This window comes from Brassica rapa, chromosome A02 (genome assembly GCF_000309985.2).
Source record: "Brassica rapa cultivar Chiifu-401-42 chromosome A02, CAAS_Brap_v3.01, whole genome shotgun sequence".
Lineage (NCBI taxonomy): Eukaryota > Viridiplantae > Streptophyta > Magnoliopsida > Brassicales > Brassicaceae > Brassica > Brassica rapa.
In genome coordinates this window covers 2,491,494-2,513,890 of record NC_024796.2, presented here as the reverse complement: position 1 = coordinate 2,513,890, position 22,397 = coordinate 2,491,494, and the positions used below count along the sequence as shown (strand labels likewise).

Genomic DNA, 22,397 nt, shown 5'->3' with positions numbered 1-22,397 from the left:
TCCCTTCATTGGTTTAAGATTTGGTGAATAAACTAAAGCTGATTATATTGGACTAAATATTTGGCTTAAGGTAGTAATTAAATAATTTTTTATTTAAAAACAAAAAGAAATCTTGAGGGGATTACGTTTGTCGGACCAACTTTAAATCGAAGGTCGTTACAGAGGCCTTACGTAACACATGTCATCAGATGTAGAACTTCTGTTGACCAGCTGGTTGGTCGGTTTAGACGGTTATAACCCTGAAAAAGTAAAGGTTCTTAGGCTTTTGAGGAAGGATATTTTTGGAACCACACACATTTTTTTCTTTTCATTCAAAACCGTGACAGTTTGTTGAAAAACATGTATTGACTATAGTATTTGCCACAAAATGTGTAACTCTATAACAAGAAAAATGTGAAGTAGTTCCAAGTCTTAGAAGACACATTCTAGTCTCTGTATTGCATTAAGGAGGTTTCAAAGAAGGCGAGTGAAGAGCCCCTCACACATTCCTCTGCCTCTTCATCATTCACTATCAATGAAATGTTTACCTGATAAAATACATTTCCTTTCATTTATAAAATCACAAAAACACTTTGAAAGCCTGTTTTGTTCGTTCATTCCATTAACTTCAAAAACAAAATAGATACACTAAGTAAGACTGAATCTAACTCTCATTCACCTTCTCTAGTCTAATATGAGTGATTATGTCTGAACATTCCCTGAAACAGTTTCACAACTGCAATCTTCTCTAGCTCATCTAACACATGATCAAGCTCTTGTTTCACACCGATATTACATATAAGATACCTTCACAAAACAAAAATATCTACCATAGATCACGTTTGAAATAGGAAACTGCAACTATCAAAGTAATTGGAATTAATACCAAAAAAAATCACGTTTTTTTTATTTCATGGGATGTTAAATAGTGTTGTTGTTGACATAGCGTGAGTCCCACTCAATCCCAAAAAAATCAGAAAAAAATAAAATAAAACAAACTGCCCTAAGCTAGAAACCACTTCAAGCATTCTTGTAATGTTTCAGTTGGTACAGCAAAACTTCTCCCACAGAGTTTCCCATAGCCATGAAGCCACCTCCGGGGCTAAAGTCCAAGCAGCGAGGACTACGCACGCTCCTCCCCATCGGCGGCCAGTTCGAAAAGACCGTTAGCGACGGAACATGAACCAGCCTAACACTGTTTTCCTTCATCGCCGACCCTATAGCAAGAATCTGAGCGTCATGGTTAAACTTCATGAAACCTATCTGAGAAGTTAGATTCTCCACCGTCTTCACCGGCTTCCTCTTCCCTCCCACGAACTCAGACGTCTTGTAAACGTTAACAATCCCTCTCTCCGTCCCAGAGGCAAACAACTCTCCTTTCATGCAAAGCGATGTCCCGCACGTGCTGCCTTCATCAACACCTTTGTATAAACACTTCATCGTCCTCAGATCCCATACATACACTTCCCCGTCTCCTCCTGAGCTCAGCAGCTTCTTCCCATCTTCGCTAAACGCTAAAGACCTCACCGAACCGTTCATCTTTAACGTTCCTGTGAGCTCTTTAGTTTTACTTGACACGAGTAAGATGTAGCCTCCGTTTCCAACGAAGGCTATGGTGTTAGAGTCTTGCGAGACTTCGAAACTCTCCAAGCTCTTCTCCTCTCTACCGACCAAAGGACCGATTCTATCGAAGTTCGCCTTCTCTAAATCAAAGCACTGAAAGTAGTTTCTCCTCCCAGAGACAATCACCTGAGAGCCGTTTGGCAAGAAGGAGGCTTTGTGAATGGGATAGTCTTCAAGAAAGATGCTTTGTATCTTGGCGTTTCTCTTCCCATCGATGTGGAAAAACTTTAATCTTTTGTCCGAGGCGGTGAGAAGAAGCTGAGCGTTTTGGTGGAAGTGGACAGAGTTTATCGGAGTGGTTGAAGGATCGTTTACGTTAGCATTATCTAGTTGTGTGTACTCGAGAAGACCAGAACACAGCTTGTTACCACCAGACTCCACCACAAGATCTTCATTAGTTCGAAGGATATCATCATCACCATCATTTAAAGAATCAAGCCGAGCCCAAGCTGTTCCTGGGTTAAGCTTAGCGTGATGAGCTCTCAGCCTCGCAATATACTCAGAACCGGAGATCGAACTCTCCTTCTCCTCTCTCCTTAGCTTCCTCAGACGGTTGACAGAAGCTATGTTAATGCTTATCTCTCTCTCTTCTTCGTCCTCCCACGCAGCTTCTCCTTTTCTAACTCCCTCAGATTGATTGATATCATCATCATCGTAATCTGGTGTGTGCGTCAGCGTCACAGCAGAACGGTTCACATGAAACAAATTAGCGGAACCATCATCGAACGTGGCAGGGTTATAGAGAGACCCGAATAACAAAGTCTCGAGCTTTTTCATTTCAGCTTGATCTTCCTCCATCTTTCTTCTCTTTCCCTTGGCCTCATCGTCTGAGGCTTCTTCTCTTCTAACCTTAGTTGTCGGAACGTTCTGAGATAACAACATGCTCATCGCTTCGTTTGTTTATCTATAGGGAAAATCAGAGACTCAATTAAGGCTAATCTCAGTAAGAATTACTATAAAAGGTATTACTTTTCATGTATGAAACAACTTACAAGGTTGCGCTAACGATCGGAACTCTCACGACGGTGACAATCGGCGGCGAGAGATTATGTTCGGTAAGAGATTTAAGGTTTTGGAGTTTTCGTGTTATATATAGTTTTTGATTTGATGGGTCACATCTAAAAAGCCCATGGGCCAGAACAATAAAAGAGTTTAAAATTATTACAACGTAGCCTTTTGATGGATCGTGAAAAGCCCATGGGCCAATAAATAAAATTAAACAATTAGAATGGCAGTTTCGTAATTATCGCAGAGTATACGCCTTGTTCCAACGGATTCTAGATGTCCAATAAAGAACAGAGACTGAGAGTTGGTGGTAATAACCCTAAGTGAACGTGAGATACAGACCATCGCCGCACCCACACTCATTTCACAAGCCGCGAATCTTATCTCCGTTCTCTCCTCCCTCCTCCGCCGCGATGGAATCGTCGAAGAACTCTTTGATCCCAAGCTTCCTCTACTCCTCTTCCTCATCTCCTAGATCCGTACTCCTCGACCAGGTCATTAACTCCAACTCAAACGCCGCGTTTCAATCCCCCAACCTCGAGAAGAACTCTCCTTCTCCATCTCCGAAGACGATGGCGTCTCGCAAGAACTTCCTCATCGCCTCCCCCACCGAGCCGGGGAAAGGTATCGAGATGTACTCTCGCGACTTCTACGCCGCGTGCACCGTCGGTGGGATTCTCAGCTGCGGTCTCACTCACATGGCCGTCACACCTCTCGATCTCGTCAAGTGCAATATGCAGGTACGTTTCATAGATCCGCGTCCACGTGTTTAGATCTAGGTTGTTGGTTTTAGATCCGTGATCTAAGATTATTAGCCGGTTTAAATTGGTTATACTGCACATATAATTTAAGCTTGGTTTAGTCCGGTTTAGTATCATTCTTTACATTTCTCTTCGGTGTTCTTCAACCTCTATTATAGATTGATCCGGCCAAGTACAAGAGCATCTCGTCTGGCTTTGGGATTCTGTTGAAGGAGCAAGGAGTGAGAGGCTTTTTCCGTGGATGGGTGCCTACTCTGTTGGGTTACAGTGCTCAGGGCGCTTGCAAGTTTGGGTTCTACGAGTTTTTCAAGAAGTACTACTCTGATCTCGCTGGACCTGAGTTTGCTGCCAAGTACAAGACGCTTATCTACCTTGCTGGTTCTGCTTCCGCTGAGGTGATTGCCGATGTGGCGCTTTGTCCGTTTGAAGCTGTTAAGGTTAGGGTTCAGACGCAGCCTGGGTTCGCTAGGGGGATGTCTGATGGGTTTCCCAAGTTTGTAAAGTCTGAAGGATACGGAGGGTGAGTTACGTTTTCGTTCTCTCTCTTGTTGCAGCTTAGTGTCTGGTACTGATACTTATATTTATTTGTTTATGCAGGTTGTATAAGGGTCTTGCTCCTCTCTGGGGTCGTCAGATTCCTTGTAAGTTTTGGCCTATATATATTTTCTTTGAGGCGTAATACGTTGTGCTGATGATATATGGAAATGTGACAGACACTATGATGAAGTTTGCTTCGTTTGAGACCATTGTGGAGATGATTTACAAGTATGCTATCCCCAACCCGAAGCACGAGTGCAGCAAAGGTCTGCAGCTCGGGGTTAGTTTTGCTGGAGGGTATGTTGCTGGAGTTTTTTGTGCTATTGTGTCCCACCCTGCTGACAATCTCGTGTCGTTCCTCAACAACGCTAAGGGAGCAACCGTTGGAGATGTGAGTTACTGTGTCTGTAATACAAGAAAGCTATAAATTATTGAAATTTGTGTTGATGTTGGATAAGTAATGACTTTTTTTTGATGAAATGAAATGTTGATGCAGGCGGTGAAGAAGATTGGAATGGTGGGACTATTCACCAGAGGGCTTCCTTTGAGAATTGTGATGATAGGGACATTGACCGGAGCTCAGTGGGGTTTGTACGATGCCTTCAAAGTCTTTGTTGGCCTGTAAGATCCTCTTTCTGATTTTCTTTCTTTCAATACCACTTCCAAAACTGCAAACTCTAATATTATTTTAATTTGATTCAGGCCAACCACCGGTGGTGTTACTCCAGCCCCTGCCGCCAAAGCCTAAAGACTTAAATGATGATGAAAATGGTTAGGATTTTTGTTTGGAAAGAAACAAATAAAAAAAAAACGTATGATGAGGAAGAGTGAGCTCATCCTCCGGATTCAATATATTATTTTTTTTTTTGAAATTTGTGTTGCTTAATTCAGGATTGTTCCCAGACTCAAAGATAGAGATAGTGGGAACATCCATTTTTACTACTTTTGCTCTGTTTAATTTGAAAATCTCCTTTTGTTGCTATTTTTGGTTGGATCCCCCAAATTACGACTTTACTATTACAGCAAGAGTTACTATTTTGCTTTGCTTCATATACTTAAGCATCAAACTGTCTACCGATTCTGAATATTACCATAATTGAATGTTTTTGGTAACCATGATGAGTTATGTTAGATAAGGTGACAAACAGTGAAAACGTTTAAAACGGTTTTATGGGTCTACACTTATATAGTGAGATTAATTTGGAAAACTATTAGGTTGACCAAATCAATGTACTTGAGTGATTAGTAAATACTAGTTACTAATTATGTATCATCATTGACAAGATGGAGCTTGTAGGCTCGGTCTTTATATTTTACACATAGGACCTATTACTTTTCCAAACATCAGTTAAGAACCCATAACAAATAAACTCATAGGCAAACTCATCAAACCAATAACCAGATTAGACACTACAAAACGGCTATGGTATTAAACAGGACACATAGCAAAAAGGCAATTAAAGTAAACAACAAACATGACAATCGAAAGAAGAAGGCAGAATCAAAGTAAAGGAGGCCTTCATGACTATACTCTCAAAGAGAAGTCTTTTTACGCAAAACAAAATAACTTAATAAGAAAAGTACTCTGCAACACGAAAATTAAAGTGTGTTCTAAGATTCTTACATGTTTTGAAAATTCGTTTTAAACTGCTAGACACAACAAAACAAAAGTAACAACCTCTCCGAACTTCATTACACGAACTTAGCGTTTCTTCTTGCTGCCAGCTTTTGCTGCATTGGGCTTTGAAGGTGTTGCTATCAAGTACACGAACAAAACCACCATGGAGATCACTGAAACAAGCGATCCATATTTCGCCAGCACCCTCTGCAACAATTAAAACACAATAAGTTAAGAACTTGTTATCTTCGATGATAGGAAGGGGAGAATTGCATTGCACATCGAGTTACCTTGGCCTGAGATTATTATTACAGCATCATCCAATGCACAACACAAGACAACAATAAAAGTCAATAACGAAAAGGAAGAAGATATGACTGAAAGAACAATACTTTAAGAAATCAAAATTTACCAGGGCCAACGGGTCCATTGGAGGTATGTCTGCGAGGATGTTTAGAGGTAGTATTGGAGTTGAGTAAGCTTGCTACAAACAAACAAACAAATTTATAAAATGGGTTACTGTAATAATCAATCTCTCCATCTAAAAAGAAGCACAAAGAGAGAGCTTATAAATAAATGGCAAAACCTGTAGAACCGCCTTTGTGGGGACGCGGAAAGTAACAAGAGCAGGAGCACCATAGAAAGGTCCTTTAACCTTTGCCTCAAGTTCGAAAGAATGAGACACGATACCTCCTCTACATACAAAGATCACATCAGTGAAAAAAAGGAAGCAGCTAGGAGCTAGCTACCATAAGAGTGAGAAACTCACGCATCAAGTCTCTCCCATGTTCTTGACTTGTTTCCGTTAACAAGTTCAAAAGTTTTCTTAATCCACGTTTTATCAGTCAGAGTCACATCATACGCCGTCCTGTGATCAAAACACCAAATCACTGATCCATATCTATAGATCTAACGAGTCTAATAAATTAGCTAATCTCTTCATGCAAATAGACGATCAGATACTAGATTGGATCGGAAACGAAATCGTGTGAATCAGATGGATTGCGAAGCGAAACTAGAGGAGAGGGAAGAGGAGGTTACGCAGATCCTTGGTTGTAGATGTCGAAGGAGACGAGGACTCGCTCGGCGCCGGATTTGAGCCTGTTGAGAGTCGCTTTCTTGTGGACCACCAGGAACGGCGTTTCCGAGGTCGCGAAGGAAGCGGAGACGAGGATGAAGATCGTCAGGGCGGAGATCAGAAGGTTAGCTGAGGGGATCGCCATAGTTGTTTGGAATTTGGAAATGCAGATGGTGAAACAGATCTGCGATTGATTTTTCCTCAGCTCGTGAAACCTCCGACGAGGACGACGATGTTATTACCACCACTCGGAAGGGAAAAAGTCAATGATGGGCTCAATGTTTTTCGCCTGATAATGGGCCCAATTAAAGAAGGCCCGTTCAAGTTAATAAATTGCATTATTTTGGTCAATAAATTGCATTTTTACAGTACCAATGGTATGTAACAAATTTGCCATGTTTCATCTCTAACACCACCACATTGCCGTTGGAATTATACATTTTTATTTAACATAGATAAAACCTTGTAGCTGTGGTGAGGTAAAAGTGGTTGTCGTGTGAGGCGCTTATAAACGGCAAGCAGTTTACTTGTTTCATTTGGGGAAAAAATAGATTTGGATGAGATGAGATGATGAGATGTTGGATTCCGCACACGTACCAACTTTATGGAGACGGGCAGAGAGCAGATCGGAAGACGGTGGTAGAACTTCCGATAGAGACATAATCGGAATCTGTCGTCGTCTCCGAATCAAGGTCGTAAAACAAGCGAATCATTAGTGATGTGTTTGTCCATCTTCAACTTGATGTTTTATATTTCGGAAACAAATCAAGTTCATGTTTGTTTTCAAATGCATTATCCATCAACGCTTTGAAGTATTTAGTTGAACATGTAAATATAGACTGATCCATGCTCGATTATAAACTAAATAGTAACGATCATTATCAAAAAGGTAGTTTATATTAAAAGTAGGAGATGAACACAAAAAGAGAAACGCTACGTAGCTCCAAAGTTGTACTTAAAAGAGTCACCTGAACAAGACAAAACAGAAAAAAAGTAACAACTAACTTCATAGACGGAGAGAGAGATCCAGCTCTGGCTCCTCTTCCTCCACGCCACCAATATCGCCGGCAAATCCGAATGGGTACGCAAACGGATACGGATACGGGTCGACGTACCCACCCACCATCATCGTCTGTTGATCCGGTACGTTCCAGGTCGATCCGGTCACCGAAGTGGATCCTTGAGGTGGGTTAGGGTAGTAGTAGTTACACGGGTAGGAGGAACGGAAGAAAGTGGCGTCGTCGATGACGGATGGAGCATGAGCAACAACGCCGAGGTTGCGGCGAGCGGCGGCGCGTTCGCGTTTGTGGGCGTTTTGGTGACCGCCGAGAGCTTGGGAGGTGAAGAACTTGCGTGGACAGTACTGGCACGGGAAGAGACGGTGGATGTTGGGGTGTTGATGAGTTCCGGGGAAGGAGTGTTTTTTGGTGGATGATGATGATCGGTGTTTTGGTGGAGGACCCATGTACTGGTGGAAAGCCGACGGTGGTGGCTCTGCCATTTTCGAAGTTATTAGTTACAGAGAGAGAGAGAGAGAGAGAGGTTGGGAGAGGTTTTATGAAAGGGTTTAAGCTGTCTCTTCTTTGTTTGTTTGCGTAGCTTGTTGCAGAGAATATCTGCTTTCCAAATGACCCTTTTGCCCTCGGCTTCCTCTCTCTCTGTGTAACTAATTTCACAGATCCCAATTAATCCTTTTGCTCCATCCATATATGCATGGGATGCATATATACACACACTCCTTTCATTTCAATATAAGATAATACTAGATTTTGACCCGCGCAGGCGCGCGGGTGTATATTTTGAAAAATATGTTGATATTTGTTTTTCATGTAATTATTAGGATTTGGAAAAATGAATCCGAGGAACATAACCGATACCGATCCAAAGATATAGTACCAAACCCAAACATAAATTGATTAAATATTCTAATTATTCAAAATTTTGTTATTTAGAGAACCGAATCTGATCCGAACCGAAGTATTTGGGTATCCGAATTTATCTAAAAATAAATTTATATACTTATATATATTAATTATTTTTAGATTTAACGTATATAAAACATCAAAAATGATACTTTTAAATTGGTTTAAATACTTGAAAATATATATAGATAGTCAAAAGTAAATATCTGAAATAGTTAAAGTATACTCAAATCTCCAAAAATACTTAAAATAATTATTGATTTCGTATCCAAAATTTTAAATCAAGCCAATTGATATGTTAAGCTTAAGTATTATGACCTATGTTATTCAAATTTATACGTAATATATTATTTTATTTATACATTTTGAGAAATTTAAAATATATAATGATTTAAGACTTTAAAAATAATTTAAATTAGTTATCCAAACCCAAACCAAACCCGCAAAGATCCAAATCGAACTCAAACAAAAATTTAGAAACATTCTAATAAGGCTGAAATCTTTGACCCCGAAAACTCAAAATACAAACCGATCAGAACTAAACCCGTATGGGTATCCAAAAGCCCATCCCTAGTCATTATTATATATCGTATTTTATCATCATATAATTAATCGCATTCTATATGTACCATCATATAAGTAATCATATAATTAATAGTATTTTATACATACCATCATATAAATAATTACATATATTATATTTTTAAAACTTAATATGAAATATGAAAACCATAATTTGAGTTGGTATTTCAAATTGGGCTTTGTATTATATTTTTCTTATATATATTGACAATATTTTTTCATAATGGTTATTGAAAAATAGTTTAGTAAAAATCCATTTTTGAATATATGTATATTTTTGAATCAATTTTTGATATAAATCAAATTTGAATTATTATTTTGATTTGAAATATGTATATAAAGTTTAAATTTTGTTTTATGGTTAGTTTAGAAAAATTTTTTTTAGGGAATTAGATTGACCCATTTTGGTATATTTTAAAAGTGGCCTAGATAACTTTCAATTTTTTAAAAAAACATAAGCCCATTACTTTTTTTTCTTAATACTACTATCCTTGTTTTCAAACAAAAATATTTTTTTTTAAAAGACTGCAATCCATGTTACCAAACACTCCAAATTTTTAAAAGTCATATTCAAGTCTCCAAACACTCCAATTTTGTACTTGAGTTTTAATAAGATAGATATATCTCGAGCGAAAAATTAAACATGTACTGTACTTCCTCTCCAATTTACATCATGAGCAAATGAATTAAATTAATCTTTTGATTGTAACGCAAAAGTACAGAAAATAAATTGTAGCTTCGTTGAATTGTAGGAAGACACCTCAAAAGAGTACATAAATAGTTAACTGCGTGTTAGTCTGTTTTTATCTTTAAAACCGTTTAATTGTCTTGTGAAAAATTAATGAACGTATAGTAATTAAAAAGATTAGAAGTTCTTAACTGAAATCTGCTTCGTTAATATAAAAAGTAGAAGTTGTTTGATGTGATCAAGACTTCTCTTTTCTATTTGCTTTTAGAATAAAAGTTATATAGAAGAAAAAGAGAGATTGGTTGCTTTTTGTGTTTGGACTGTTACATCCAGCAACGAGAGATAATCTGGTAACGACACGTTCTGACTAGACAGTTGTGTGCACTGTGCAGTACACATACAAGTTGTATGTTACAACACGAGTGAGTACATCATCACACTTGATTGAACTCAATTAAAAGTTTGAAATCCTTAACAATACTCTTTATTAGTGAAAGTGTTTGATTGATATGATACGATAGTACCTTGTTGTTGTGACGCCCAAAGAAGACAATAAGGAAAGAAAGGAGACCAAGTTCCAAGATAGATTGCCAAACAAGGAAGGTTTCTATGTTTCTCTAACCATCTTTATTCTTTCCATTCTCTTACTACTTACCCTATCACATACTCTCTCCATCCACTTCCTCATCATTGCATTTTCCTTTTCTTCTTCTACTCATAAAACGGATTTATACTTCTACAAGATATATTTGTCTCAAAAAAAAAAAAGATATATTTGTCTCTGTATACTCTAAGCCCAGCATTATAACAGTGTATAATCTCGTTTAGGGCCCATATACAAGGAATACACACAAGTTTTCTTTCTCCTCCATCAAAGCCATCCTCTTATTTGAGCAATAGTAGCTACTTTAGAGCATGGCCAATGGGGAGTTAGTTTCTAAATTTTACAGGAAATCCAAACCAAAATATCTAGGCTTTTCAGAACTCCAACGAAAAAAATCCTCCATTGGACATACTCTTATATATTTCTTTTAAAATTGACATTCTCTGTTCCAGTTTACTATATTAATATTTTAGATGATTCTCTTCTTGTTAACGGAAAAAAAAGATGATTCTCTTCTTACAAATGAAAATTTCATAAAAAAACAGGTACAACACACAATTATTTGAAAGCCAGAAAAGCTTTTTTTTATAATAATAATAAAGCATCAAGAAATGCAAGATTCTTTATGCATGCACGTATATATAATTGTGTGAGGAATATGCGTGCGCACCATACACCCCACGTTACCCGCTTTTTCATCAAATCATTGTTCATCAATGCACATATACATTTACATTACATCTTTCACTGAGTTAAAAATAGAATACAAGTCAACGGTCAACCACCTAAAAACAAGGCTCCCCTACTTCTTCGATTCAGCCATTGTGTTTTGCGACCATCTCCATTGCCTCTCTAATCCTAAAGTCTAAACGAAAACACACAAACACATGAATCTCTCTGTTCTCACCATAACATTTTTAAGCTTTACGTAAATATTAATACTAATCGATGGAGAAGAACGACAAGGAGCCTGATGATCATCATGATCATGATCTTAAAGACAAATCCAGTGGAGAAGAGAAATGCGACGTCGTTTCAGATGCTCAGCCACCAGATGATACCCATCATGAGGATGGTATCAATAAAGACAATGTCGATGAGACAGATCATGACCAAGGAGACAAGGTTGACTCACCATTAGTACAAGAAGTACCAGAGATTACTCAAACCCTCGAGTCCTTGTCAGAAGAACTCGACCAGCTTCTCTCAACTCTCTCCCTTCATCAAGAGCAACACAAAGACAGCGCCAAGGAGAAAGAAGAAGATGATGATGATTACTTTCAGATCCCGCAGTTCGTTGGCAAGTTCTTGGATCTCTTTGAAGACAAACTCTCCAAACACGACTCTGGCGAGCCTAAAACAACATGGTACCAAGATCCAGAGGAAGTATCTTCACTTCTTGACGCAGTGGATCGCGTCTCAAACCTTATGAGGCTATTACACAACACCAAATCTTGTGTTGACCATCACGAGCCCCTGATCAACCACGCTGGATCGATCCAGCAACGTGCAATGGCCTTCTTGGAAGACGAGTTTCGTATCCTTCTAGAAGAATCCGTGATCAAAGAGGCTGCTGTTGTCACTGACGACAACAGCAGCCAAAGGAAGAGTTCAGCAGATCAACAAGACCACCACAACGACGCGGTGGTCTCACAAGATCAAGACCAGATGGTTGTTCCGGAGCACGGTGATCAGGAGATAGAATACCCCGGTTACTCAGAGGAGATGGTTATGTTACTTAAGAACATAGCAGAGAAGATGAAAGCAGGAGAGTACGCGTGCGAATGCAGAGAGGTTTATTTAGTATCAAGAAGGAATATCTTGATGAGTACGTTGAAACAAGACTGCGAGTTCGAGAAAGTAAGCATCGACGAGGTGCTGAAAATGAGCTGGGACGCGCTCGAGAGAGAGATCCCTATATGGAACAAGACTTTCAAGAACTGCTCTTCCCTCTTCTTCCCCGGGGAGTTCAAACTCGCGGAGAAGATCTTCCCGGGGGACGAAGGGAGCTTGTTCTGCATTGTCACCCACAGCCTCGCAATCCAGTTACTGGGATTTTACGAGGCTGTGGCAATGACCAAACGCTCCACCGAAAAGCTCTTCAAGATCCTCGATATCTACGAGACGCTCCGGGACAGCTTCCCAGCGATGGAGAAGCTGTTCCCAGAGGAGCTATGCAGCGAGCTGAGGAACGAGGTGAACAGTGCTCGTTCCCAGCTAGGAGAGACAGCTATTAACATATTCTTGGATCTTGAGAACTCTATTAAATCGGATTCTAGCAAGACCCCTGTGCCTGGCGGCGCGGTGCATCCCTTAACGAGGTACACTATGAACTACCTTAAGTACTCGTGCGAGTATAAAGACACGTTGGAGCAAGTGTTCAAGTCTCATTCAACGATGGAGCGAGAGGAGGAGGAGGAGGAGAAGAAGAAAGAGGAGAACTCTCCCTTCGCCAGCCAGCTGATGAGGATAATGGACTTTCTCGATGGAAACATGGAGGCGAAGTCGAAGCTCTACAAAGACATACCATTAAGCTGCATCTTCATGATGAACAACGGGAGATACATAGTGCAAAAGATCAAAGGATCGGCTGAGATACACGAGGTGATGGGAGACACATGGTGTAGGCGGAGGTCGTCGGAGCTGAGAAACTATCACAAAAACTACCAGAGAGAGACTTGGGGGAAGCTGTTGGGTTTCTTAGGGCATGAGGGGCTAATGCATAATGGGAAGATAGTTAAGCCTAATCTTAAGGAGAGGTTTAAGAGCTTTAATGCGACGTTTGATGAGATACACAAGACGCAGACCACGTGGGTGGTTAATGACGAGCAGCTTCAGAGTGAGCTGAGGGTTTCTATAACTGCGGTTATGATACCTGCCTACAGGGCTTTCATGGCTAGGTTTGGACAGTACTTGGATCCTGGTCGGCAGACGGAGAAGTATGTTAAGTACCAGCCTGAGGACATTGAGGATCTCATTGATGAGCTTTTTGAAGGAAACACTTCCTCCTCTTCAACCGCCACGGCCAAGAGAAGAACATAGATTCTTTTTCCTGTTGCAGCAACACTTTTTGTTCTTAGTTTTCTCAAACCTTTATGTCTTCTGCTACTGTGTTTTTGTCTGAATGCCACAACTTGGATGTGTAAATGTAGTTATTAATCAGTTCCATCATTTTTGAATAAAAAGACATTTTTATATTTGTTGATAGCATAATGGTAAAGTTATGTGAACTCATTGCTAGTACTTAATTCACCTTTTATTAAGTCAGGACTTTTGTGTTAATTCCTCAATCAGATGTTCTTAATTCATTGCTGTAAATTTCAATACTTTGTTTACACTTAAAAGTCACACATGGTTTTTCTCTATGGACTTCTCAGAATGGCTGTGCTGATCAGAGGAGAAAGCGGATAAGCAGTGCTAATGTGATTCTGTTCCTCCTCCTAAACGGAGTCTCTTGGCACAAGTACTCACCGTCCCTCATGAAACTTTCCAGCTTGAGAATCTGTCTGAGGTGCTTTCTAGTGAGGTAGTAGTAACACAGTATAGCTTCTAGCTTTACACCTTTTGAGATGTTTAAGTTTTTCTCTCACCAGGTTTGGCGGGATTGCCTATCCGTTGGCGAAAGAAGTTATCTGCAGCAGTTCCTCCCTCAGGGAGTTGATGTGGAGCTAGTTGTACAACAGTTGCTTGGTGGAGAGAATTTTCATTTCGGAAGTCCTTTTCTTGATTGGTTAGTGACAGTATGCAATAGTGATAGGACTCAGAGAAGGTGCTGAGCATACTTTTTCACATGTATATGCAAATTACCTGTTAATATTCTTTCCTTATTTCAAACTGCTAAAGTTTCTAGTCCATTTTAGGCCTAAGAGCTGTGCAGTAGAGAAAGAAAAATCTCAACGTCCCTTGCTTCCTCAAGAGAATGCTGTAAACGTGGGCGTGAAAGCTAGAAAAAGGGACAAGCTACCGAAGCTTAGCGTTCAGCAAAGTGATGGTGCTAAATATGGAAAAAGATACAGTCACAGAAACAAAGATGTTATCAACTCTCTGGAAAGAGAACTGAAGGACAAACTCAATGCAGAAAACTCTCTGCAGAAGCATGATGTTGAGTTAGACTTGAGGAAGAACGATCAAGAGAGTTTGAATCCAAACCAGCGTGGTGATTTAGCACCTGATTGGCCAGGAAAGACAGGTTGACATCTATGGCCAAGGAAGCATGTCAGACAACATTTACAACGATGGACGTGGACTCATGATGCAGCGGCCGAACTGGAACACCAGCGTTACTCAGATTGGAGTCACCATACAGCCTTTGTTAAATCAGAACTGGCAATCTAAGAGCATGTGGGCAAACGCAAACGGTGTTGAGAGAGATCCAAACCTTCTCAGAGTTGCTCATAACGCAGAACAGATCATTCACAGGGGAGGCAGCTCAGATCAAAGCTTGTTCTCTGTCTTCTCTCAGTGCAGCTCGAGATCTGCTATTGAGTCAGAAAGTTCGAGTGATCAAGTGGTTGCATCAGGTAACTATGAAATGGTGATGGGAGGAGTAGGCAGCATTTTGGCTCAGCCTACTAACCTGCTTGATTAAAAGTTTTGGGAAATAGTTAAGGGAAGTTTACTAGAATGACTCAAATTAGTTGTGTAATTACTAGAATGACTCATATTTTTTGAAAATTATTAGAATATTTTTCTGGTCGAAATTGCCCTTGAACATAGTTATAACAAAAAAAAATATTACCAAAATATCCTTATTATTTATCGACGGCAGATTTGTTTTTCAAAAAAATAAATCTGTCGAGTAATAAGTCTGTTTATAAAATCTGTGTAGAAAAATAAATCTACTGTTAGAGTGGTGTCAGACTTTCTTAAAAACGTCAGATTTGTTCACACGACAGAGTTAATTGTCTGATTTAAATGGAAAATAGATTTTTAAGAATATATATGTCGAATGATGTAGCAGACTTGTTATAAACGGTAGATTTATGTGGTCAACTTATTTTCTTATTGACCGATTTATTTTTTATGTTAGACTTACTTTTTTACGACAGATTTTTATATCTGATTTAAAATTGTTGGCAGGCTTTTTGTTTATGTGGTGACAGATTTTTTAATTTATGTTGTAACAGATTTATTGACGAAAATCTGGGTTTATGTAAACCAAACTTAATTAATTTAATATTCAATTTCAATCCGGTTTACATTAATTTCGAATCTGATTTATTTTTAGGTTAATTAAGATCAGAATTAGGTAAATTTTTGATAACTGTCATGATTTCTTTCATCCCTCTTTTCTTGAACGTCTGTTCATGGCTGGTGGAGCTAAACATATGTTCCCACATTTATAGTTTCTTGAACAATCTGTTGTCATCGGAAAAAAGAACAATCTATTGTCAAAGCCACAAATAAATACTGTGAGGTTTTACAGGAATGAGTTTCTTACCATGCGATTAAAATTATCTTGCTCTTCTGGCAGTCCTCAACAGTGACAAAGTCAAAATCATAAATGGCATAACGACATTCTTCAGCAGAGAGGCGTTCAGCAAAGTCCTTATATGTAAGAATAGGTTCTTGAATTTGACATGTTCTTGAGTTTGTATCAGATACTGCTCTCTTTCAATTCATATTACATATCTATAAAGTTCAGAAGTACTAGTAGTAGTTATCACTATCGATGAACTGATTCACAATATCATGATCAAAGAGACAAGGAATGTGGACAGCAACCAGCTTACTCCTTTTTTAAAAAAATATCATTCTGAGAAAAAAAACATAACAGTGGAGGTGTTTCAAGCAAGAAACCGAACTAACCATGAAAAATCTTTGTAACCTATAAAAATTTGTCTGAAATCACAAAACATAGCTTTTTCAGAAGTAAAATGTTCAGTCAATGGCCAAATCTTCAAGCCTGCATGTTCCTCTTTTTGAGATGAGACTTGGCGACTCTAAGGCCTTTGCTGATCACGCTGTGCCTAGCAAGTGTTGTCTTCTTTAAATCAGGTTTGTAGTAGTTGTCCACTGTCTAAATAGATAAGACAACAAATGACGAATACTGAGAGACAAAGAGTGAAAAAAGAGGAGACATGAAAGAATATATCCCAGAGCCAAGCATAACAAATATATTTCATATAAGAGGTACTCCACAAAGGAGTCCTCTTCTTACGTGTTAGCTTTCTCATCACAGCTCCTAAAACAAAAACTACAATAAAAAAGTATCAATTCAATGCAACATTAGACAAGACTAACCAATATAGAGGATAACCTATAGGCTATAGGCAACCAAACATAACAACGCACAACAATCACTGATTGAAAGAAAAGAGTTATACCTGGTTGGCAACAGCTTTCGCCATCCTGGGGAACTCCTTATTGAGGACAAACTTGTTAACATAGAGCTTAAGCTCGTTTTGTTTATTTGTTTTGGTGGTTCCAAGTACCACACTAGTTCATACAACTTTTAATAAAACAGAGAGTAAATGTTAATTATCAAATACCATAAAATTTAACATCTGAAAGTCAAAGTTTAAATGAAACTGGGAATTAGGGTTCCAAAATTGCAACATGCAATCAATTAATCTATGATAACAACAACTCAAATAGCATAGATTAAAGATTCACAGATTAGAGTGACTTGTAGTTGAAGCCGAATGTGACCGAGGTGAAATCGATTTCGGGTTTGTCAAACAGGAAAGAGACGAAGGTGAGTTAACGTGGAGGATGGCGGAGACAAAGTCGAGTCACTAAGAGGTGACGGAAACAGAGCCGGTGAGAGAAAAGGGAGCGTCGAAGATGGAGTTGACGAGACAACGATGAGAGGTTTCGTCGACATCGGTGGAGAAACGCTACAAACCTAAATTGTTTTTTTTTTCTTTCTTATAATATTAAATATGTTAATTCTTAATTCTTATTAATGGTAAAATCGTAAATTTGCATGCCTCAAGAGTTAGTCTAGTAATTTCAAAATTATATGAGTTAATCTAGTCATTTTATGACTAATTAGAGTCATTTTAAGTAATTTCTCAATAGTTAATAATAAAAAGTAATACATATATAACCAATATTTAATATGTTTTATTAATATGAATGAGAATTTTAAAATATGTTTGTTTTTGAAACAAAGAGAGTATGTTATAAGTTATAATTAATTTAAAATAAATGTTTATAATATTTATAGTCATAAAATTTCAACTGACCAACGAGGAAATGGAGAGGAATATATGTAGAGATGTGAGGAGGAGAAAGAACAAAAGTACTTCACCTCCGAAAAGAATGGTTAAGCCACAAATGAACAACTAACTTTTTCACAGAAAAAAAAAACTATGAAGCTTCTTGTTTTTATCTGATTCCTAGAAACGCAGAGGCATCTACAAGTTTTGTTAATCAGAAAGAAACACAAGATTAAGAATTTAAGATGAAGGAGAAGAAAAAAGATGTAATCAGATTGGAGAGAGAAGCTGTGATCCCAATTCTAAAACACAAGCTCACCACTGCCTTGTCCCTTCACTTTGGTCTCTCCTTTTTTTCTTACCATTTCATTTCTTCTACAATTATCTATTTCTCCTCTTTATAAAACTATACATTTTTTATATATAATCATTCTCCAGCTGAAAATGGTGAGAGAGAGGAGTTCCTGAGATTCTGCCAGAGAGTGGAATGCACCATTAGAGCTTGGTACCACCTTCACTTTGAAGATCTTATGGTATAATCACCAATCCATCATCTTCTTGTCTTTCTTTTAAATCATGTTTTAAGTAAAATGTTATTGTGTTTGTTGTAGCAACTATATTCACTCTTTGAGCCTGTCCGTGGCGCCCTTAGGCTTCAACAACAGAATCTATCTCCTCATGAGATTGATGTTCTTGAACACCAATTTCTTCAACACTTATTTGAGGTTTTTTTAATCTTTGTTTCAATTCCATTTTTTCTCCCTCTAACTACAAATTTAACGTATAAAAAAAACTCCAACCAAGGTCATGGAGAAGAGCAACTTCAAAGTGATAACCAATGAAGAGATACAAGTAGCTCTCTCTGCTCAGTATCGTCTCAATCTTCCTATTGTAGTTAATGAAGCTAAGGTAACGTACCAATACTATTATGACAATCTACAAAAAATATTTGGAAATGGACATCTTTAATGGTAGTAGCTATATATCTGTAGCTTGATACAAAGTTGTTGACAAGATTCTTCTCCAAGTTTCCCCGCCATGATCTTCCTCATTTCGCTGATAAGGTAAACTAATCACTCAGTATCATGAATTCAACACATTGCTTTTCCATAACAAAATATAGAAAAAAAAAGATCTGATACATGTATGTGTCCCTTGAAGTATATAATATTCAGACGTGGGTTTGGGATAGATCATATGAAAGCTTACTTCTTCCTAGCCAAAGTGGATACCATCCTTGTCCGTATTTGGATGTTTCTACTCACCATCACATGGTGAGAGCTACTTAACTCTGTTGTTTCTCTGTAATATAACTGAGACATGCTAACAAACTACAAAACTTATACTCAGATATGCCATGTTTCAGTTTAAAAGGATTAGTATATGGGAAGAAGGAAGAAGGGTTGTCAGAACAAATTGATATTAGCATTGAAACAGAGAAAGATAGTTTATACATTGAAAGAATCCGCATAGAGAAGCTAAATCTCAGGTTTCTAGACCACTTCTTTTCCATTTCTTAAAGGCTTATTGTTAAAACTAGATCATTAACTTGTCTGACTGATTCAGTCTCTCAAACTTGATGAAGAAGATAACCATCCAAGAGCCTACCTTTGAGAGAATCATTGTAGTATACAGGTAACAGAAGTAGAGTAGTAGTGGGGGTACTTGTAGGGATGTGTGTTTAATTCTCATCTTGGTTTTGGATTCACATACATACAAACAGGAGAGTTTCAGGGAAGAAAGAATCAGAAAGGAACATATATGTGAAACACTTCAAAAGCATCCCAATGGCTGATATGGAAATAGTACTTGTGAGCATCTATTAACCAAGACTTTTGTGCTCAAATGTCAAATGTATTTTACTGATTATAAATTAACTCATTGCTCATAATGATACAGCCAGAGAAGAAAAATCCAGGTCTTACACCTTTGGACTGGGTCAAGTTTCTTGTCTCTGCTGCCATTGGACTAGTCAGTTCTGCTACATTATTCTAAAGACTTAATTAGACAAAAAAACAATATGATTTACTAAACTCTGCTTGTACAGGTCACAGTGGTAAGTTCAGTGAGCCTGAAGAAAACTGACATCAGAGTCATTGCTGCTATACTTAGCACGGTTGTGGCATACTGCATTAAAACATATTTCACGTAATCTACACTCATTAATCAGACAACAACCCTCACTTTTGTTAAACTAATCCTTGATTAGATCTTTATTTTCCCTGAGTTAATGTAGATTTCAGAGAAACTTGGTAGATTATCAAAGCCTTATCACAAGATCTGTATATGATAAGCAGCTAGATAGTGGAAGAGGCACTCTGCTTCACTTGTGTGATGAAGTCATCCAACAAGAGGTGCTAATTACTAATCCATTTCTTACCTTTTTATGGTATATTCTTGTGTTTTTCTAACAAAACTGATAAAAATGCAGGTTAAAGAGGTTATCATTTCATTCTTTATGCTGATAAAGCAGGACATTCCCACGAGCAAGGATGAACTTGACATGCAATGTGAAGCATTCATCAAAGAAGAGTTCAACGAAAGTTGCAACTTTGATGTAGATGATGCTGTCAAGAAGCTAGAGAAGCTTGGACTTGTCTCTCGTGTAAGCTGATGATGATCTTGTCTCCATATATGTATGTTCAGTAAGTAAAACTAATATTGAGGTTGGTCAGGATTCAGAAGATAAGTATAGATGCGTGAGTATTAAGGAAGCAAATGATATAATGGGAACAACTACTGAAGAGATGGTGCTTAAGGCAAGAAGTGGTGGTGACTATGAAGATGAAGAGGTAGTAGATAATGAGAATCAAATGAATCCTGAAGATGAACTCAATGCAAAGGAACAACGTTACCAATCTAAGTTAGGTGAGTTTGAGACCTTGTGGATGTAAAAACAAGATTAGATGTTGTACTAAAAGACAGATAATTAAACAGCGAGTCCACATATTTCACATGATGTCACACTAATGAATTTTTTTTTTTTAATTATTGCATTACAAATATTATCTTAAATTGAAAAAAAAAAACATAAAGACATGATATGATGGTAAGTATGTGAAAGGTAGGTAGGCATTTATAGGAAGAGAGCTTTCTGTTTAGACAGGAACGCTGTGTAGGACAACTGTCTCCACGGTGAGACCTGGTCCGAACCCAAACAAGACACCCCATTCTAACCCTTCACCTGTCGTGGCCACACCATCTTCCTTAGACTTCCTCCTCATCTCATCCAATATAAAGAGGACACAGGCGCTAGACATGTTTCCATACTCGCTCAACACGTGACGCGTGGCTCTCATCTTCTCTGCCTTGAGTCCTAGCTTCTTCTCAACGTCGTCAAGGATCGCTGGACCACCAGGGTGAGCTATCCAGAAGAGGGAGTTCCAGTCACTTATCCCTAAGGGTTTAAACGCTTCGTCTAGACTCTTCTCAATGTTCTTGGAGATGAGTCCGGGGACGTCCTTGAGGAGATGGAAGGTGAGTCCCACTTCCCTCAAGTGTCCATCTATGGCACCGTCCGAGTCTGGGAGGATGGTCTGAGCAGCAGACACCATCTCGAAGATGGGCTTCTCTCCAGCAGAGACATCAGGGTCCGAGCCGACAATGAGCGCGGCTGCACCGTCACTAAAGAGTGCCTGTCCCACGAGTGAGTCAAGGTGGGTGTCAGAAGGGCCACGGAAGGTGACGGCTGTGATCTCGGAGCAGACCACCAGGACACGTGCGCCACGGTTGTTCTCAGCGAGGTCCTTGGCGAGACGGAGGACAGTGCCGCCGGCGAAGCAACCTTGCTGGTACATCATGAGACGCTTGACGGAAGGACGAAGACCAAGGAGCTTGGTGAGCTGGTAGTCAGCACCAGGCATGTCAACTCCAGAGGTGGTGCAGAAGACAACGTGTGTGATCTTGGACTTAGGCTGACCCCACTCCTTGATGGCCTTCACTGCTGCATCTTTGCCTAGCTTAGGGACTTCAACCACCACGAGGTCTTGTCTAGCATCGAGCGAAGGAGCCATGTAGGCACACATGTTAGGGTTCTCTTTCAAGAACTCCTCGGTCAAGTGCATGTGGCGTTTTCTTATGGTCGACTTATCGCCTATTAGAGTCATAATCAAGTTAACTATGTGAACATACTAATAAGTATAGTTTAAGGTAGAAGACTATTAAATTTTCGGTTTTATCTATTTAATACATTTTTTTTGTTAGTTAATGAACTAAAAATACGGATAGAACTGGTGAATTATTTAAATGTATTTTGAAAATGTACAACAAATTTTAAAAACTAAAAATGATAAACTGATGAATTATATGCCAAAATTCTAAATGGAGAAATATATACAAAGTAGGGTTTGTTAAGACATACACATGCGCTTGAACTTCTCCTTAAGGTCGGTCATGTGTTCACTGTTGGTGATGCGGAAGTAGTAGTCTGGATACTCAGCTTGGAGCACATGGTTCGCAGGGTTGGCCGTACCTATCGCTAAGATGCCTGCAGGACCGTCTGCTCTCTGTGCCTTTCTGATCTCATCCAACGAAGAAGGCCCCATCACCATATTAAACCAACTAGGTTTTAACTAAAGTTTGATCGATGTGTTACTTTGCGTAATAAGCAAGTTATGTATGTATGTTTAGAAAGCATGGGAGAGTGAGATATTATATAACAAGATGACAAAGGGGAAAAGGAGAAGGGAGTGTGGTAGGTTTGACGGACGGGCAGATGAAGCACAACGTGTACAGGAGTTAGCTCCCTTTTATGTGGTTCTCCTTCTTGCTTCCCTTTTATTTCGTTACTTACCAAGAACATTGAATGGTTGGTTTTATTTGATTTTACGTATATTCG

At 38.8% G+C, this 22,397-nt stretch overlaps 7 protein-coding genes, 1 long non-coding RNA gene and 1 other non-coding gene across 10 annotated transcripts; 3 read left to right on the top strand and 6 right to left on the bottom strand.

Annotated features, from left to right (window-relative positions):
- Window positions 1–187: 187 nt before the first annotated feature.
- On the bottom strand, window positions 188–2,674 carry LOC103850911 (U3 small nucleolar RNA-associated protein 18 homolog). The gene is made up of 2 exons (XM_009127711.3): window positions 2,595–2,674; window positions 188–2,506 (listed from the first exon to the last, which is right to left on the bottom strand). Exon 2 carries the CDS (start codon window positions 2,488–2,490, stop codon window positions 1,000–1,002), a length of 1,491 nt encoding a protein of 496 aa, XP_009125959.1. The 5' UTR covers window positions 2,491–2,506; window positions 2,595–2,674; the 3' UTR covers window positions 188–999.
- A 217-nt stretch (window positions 2,675–2,891) lies between these two features.
- LOC103850913 (mitochondrial phosphate carrier protein 3, mitochondrial) lies at window positions 2,892–4,953 on the top strand. Its single transcript, XM_009127712.3, has 6 exons — window positions 2,892–3,347; window positions 3,527–3,888; window positions 3,966–4,009; window positions 4,082–4,296; window positions 4,402–4,526; window positions 4,608–4,953. Exons 1-6 carry the CDS (start codon window positions 3,021–3,023, stop codon window positions 4,651–4,653), a joined length of 1,119 nt encoding a protein of 372 aa, XP_009125960.2. The 5' UTR covers window positions 2,892–3,020; the 3' UTR covers window positions 4,654–4,953.
- A 434-nt stretch (window positions 4,954–5,387) lies between these two features.
- On the bottom strand, window positions 5,388–6,832 carry LOC103850914 (translocon-associated protein subunit beta). Its single transcript, XM_009127713.3, has 6 exons — window positions 6,565–6,832; window positions 6,293–6,391; window positions 6,110–6,218; window positions 5,936–6,007; window positions 5,814–5,819; window positions 5,388–5,730 (listed from the first exon to the last, which is right to left on the bottom strand). Exons 1-6 carry the CDS (start codon window positions 6,744–6,746, stop codon window positions 5,608–5,610), a joined length of 591 nt encoding a protein of 196 aa, XP_009125961.1. The 5' UTR covers window positions 6,747–6,832; the 3' UTR covers window positions 5,388–5,607.
- A 775-nt stretch (window positions 6,833–7,607) lies between these two features.
- Window positions 7,608–8,488, bottom strand: LOC103850909 (zinc finger protein KNUCKLES). Its single transcript, XM_009127709.3, has one exon. The coding sequence runs from the start codon at window positions 8,100–8,102 to the stop codon at window positions 7,608–7,610; it is 495 nt and encodes a 164-aa protein (XP_009125957.1). The 5' UTR covers window positions 8,103–8,488.
- Window positions 8,489–9,570: 1,082 nt separating this feature from the next.
- Window positions 9,571–14,018, top strand: LOC108870747 (exocyst complex component EXO70B1). Its single transcript, XM_033283881.1, has 2 exons — window positions 9,571–13,860; window positions 13,991–14,018. The coding sequence occupies exon 1, from the start codon at window positions 11,346–11,348 to the stop codon at window positions 13,437–13,439; it is 2,094 nt and encodes a 697-aa protein (XP_033139772.1). The 5' UTR covers window positions 9,571–11,345; the 3' UTR covers window positions 13,440–13,860; window positions 13,991–14,018.
- A 2,092-nt stretch (window positions 14,019–16,110) lies between these two features.
- LOC117131687 lies at window positions 16,111–17,410 on the bottom strand. The gene is made up of 2 exons (XR_004454864.1): window positions 16,724–17,410; window positions 16,111–16,416 (listed from the first exon to the last, which is right to left on the bottom strand). It is a non-coding gene; the product is annotated as an uncharacterized LOC117131687 (long non-coding RNA).
- On the bottom strand, window positions 16,488–16,582 carry LOC117132262. Its single transcript, XR_004455822.1, has one exon. It is a non-coding gene; the product is annotated as a small nucleolar RNA R24 (small nucleolar RNA).
- An 11-nt stretch (window positions 17,411–17,421) lies between the features above and the next one.
- LOC103850906 lies at window positions 17,422–20,589 on the top strand. 2 transcript variants are annotated; one of them, XM_009127706.3, is made up of 14 exons: window positions 17,422–17,902; window positions 17,999–18,093; window positions 18,172–18,285; window positions 18,365–18,469; window positions 18,553–18,624; window positions 18,722–18,834; window positions 18,927–19,049; window positions 19,127–19,195; window positions 19,284–19,371; window positions 19,460–19,531; window positions 19,608–19,708; window positions 19,797–19,914; window positions 19,992–20,165; window positions 20,243–20,589. In XM_009127706.3, the coding sequence occupies exons 1-14, from the start codon at window positions 17,806–17,808 to the stop codon at window positions 20,261–20,263; spliced, it is 1,362 nt and encodes a 453-aa protein (XP_009125954.1). In that variant the 5' UTR covers window positions 17,422–17,805; the 3' UTR covers window positions 20,264–20,589. The 2 variants fall into 2 exon arrangements, with proteins under 2 accessions (XP_009125954.1, XP_009125953.1); XM_009127705.3 differs by having other exon boundaries at window positions 17,424–17,902; window positions 20,236–20,589.
- Window positions 20,470–22,201, bottom strand: LOC103850907 (chalcone synthase 3). The gene is made up of 2 exons (XM_009127707.3): window positions 21,921–22,201; window positions 20,470–21,653 (listed from the first exon to the last, which is right to left on the bottom strand). The coding sequence occupies exons 1-2, from the start codon at window positions 22,108–22,110 to the stop codon at window positions 20,659–20,661; spliced, it is 1,185 nt and encodes a 394-aa protein (XP_009125955.2). The 5' UTR covers window positions 22,111–22,201; the 3' UTR covers window positions 20,470–20,658.
- Window positions 22,202–22,397: the final 196 nt, after the last annotated feature.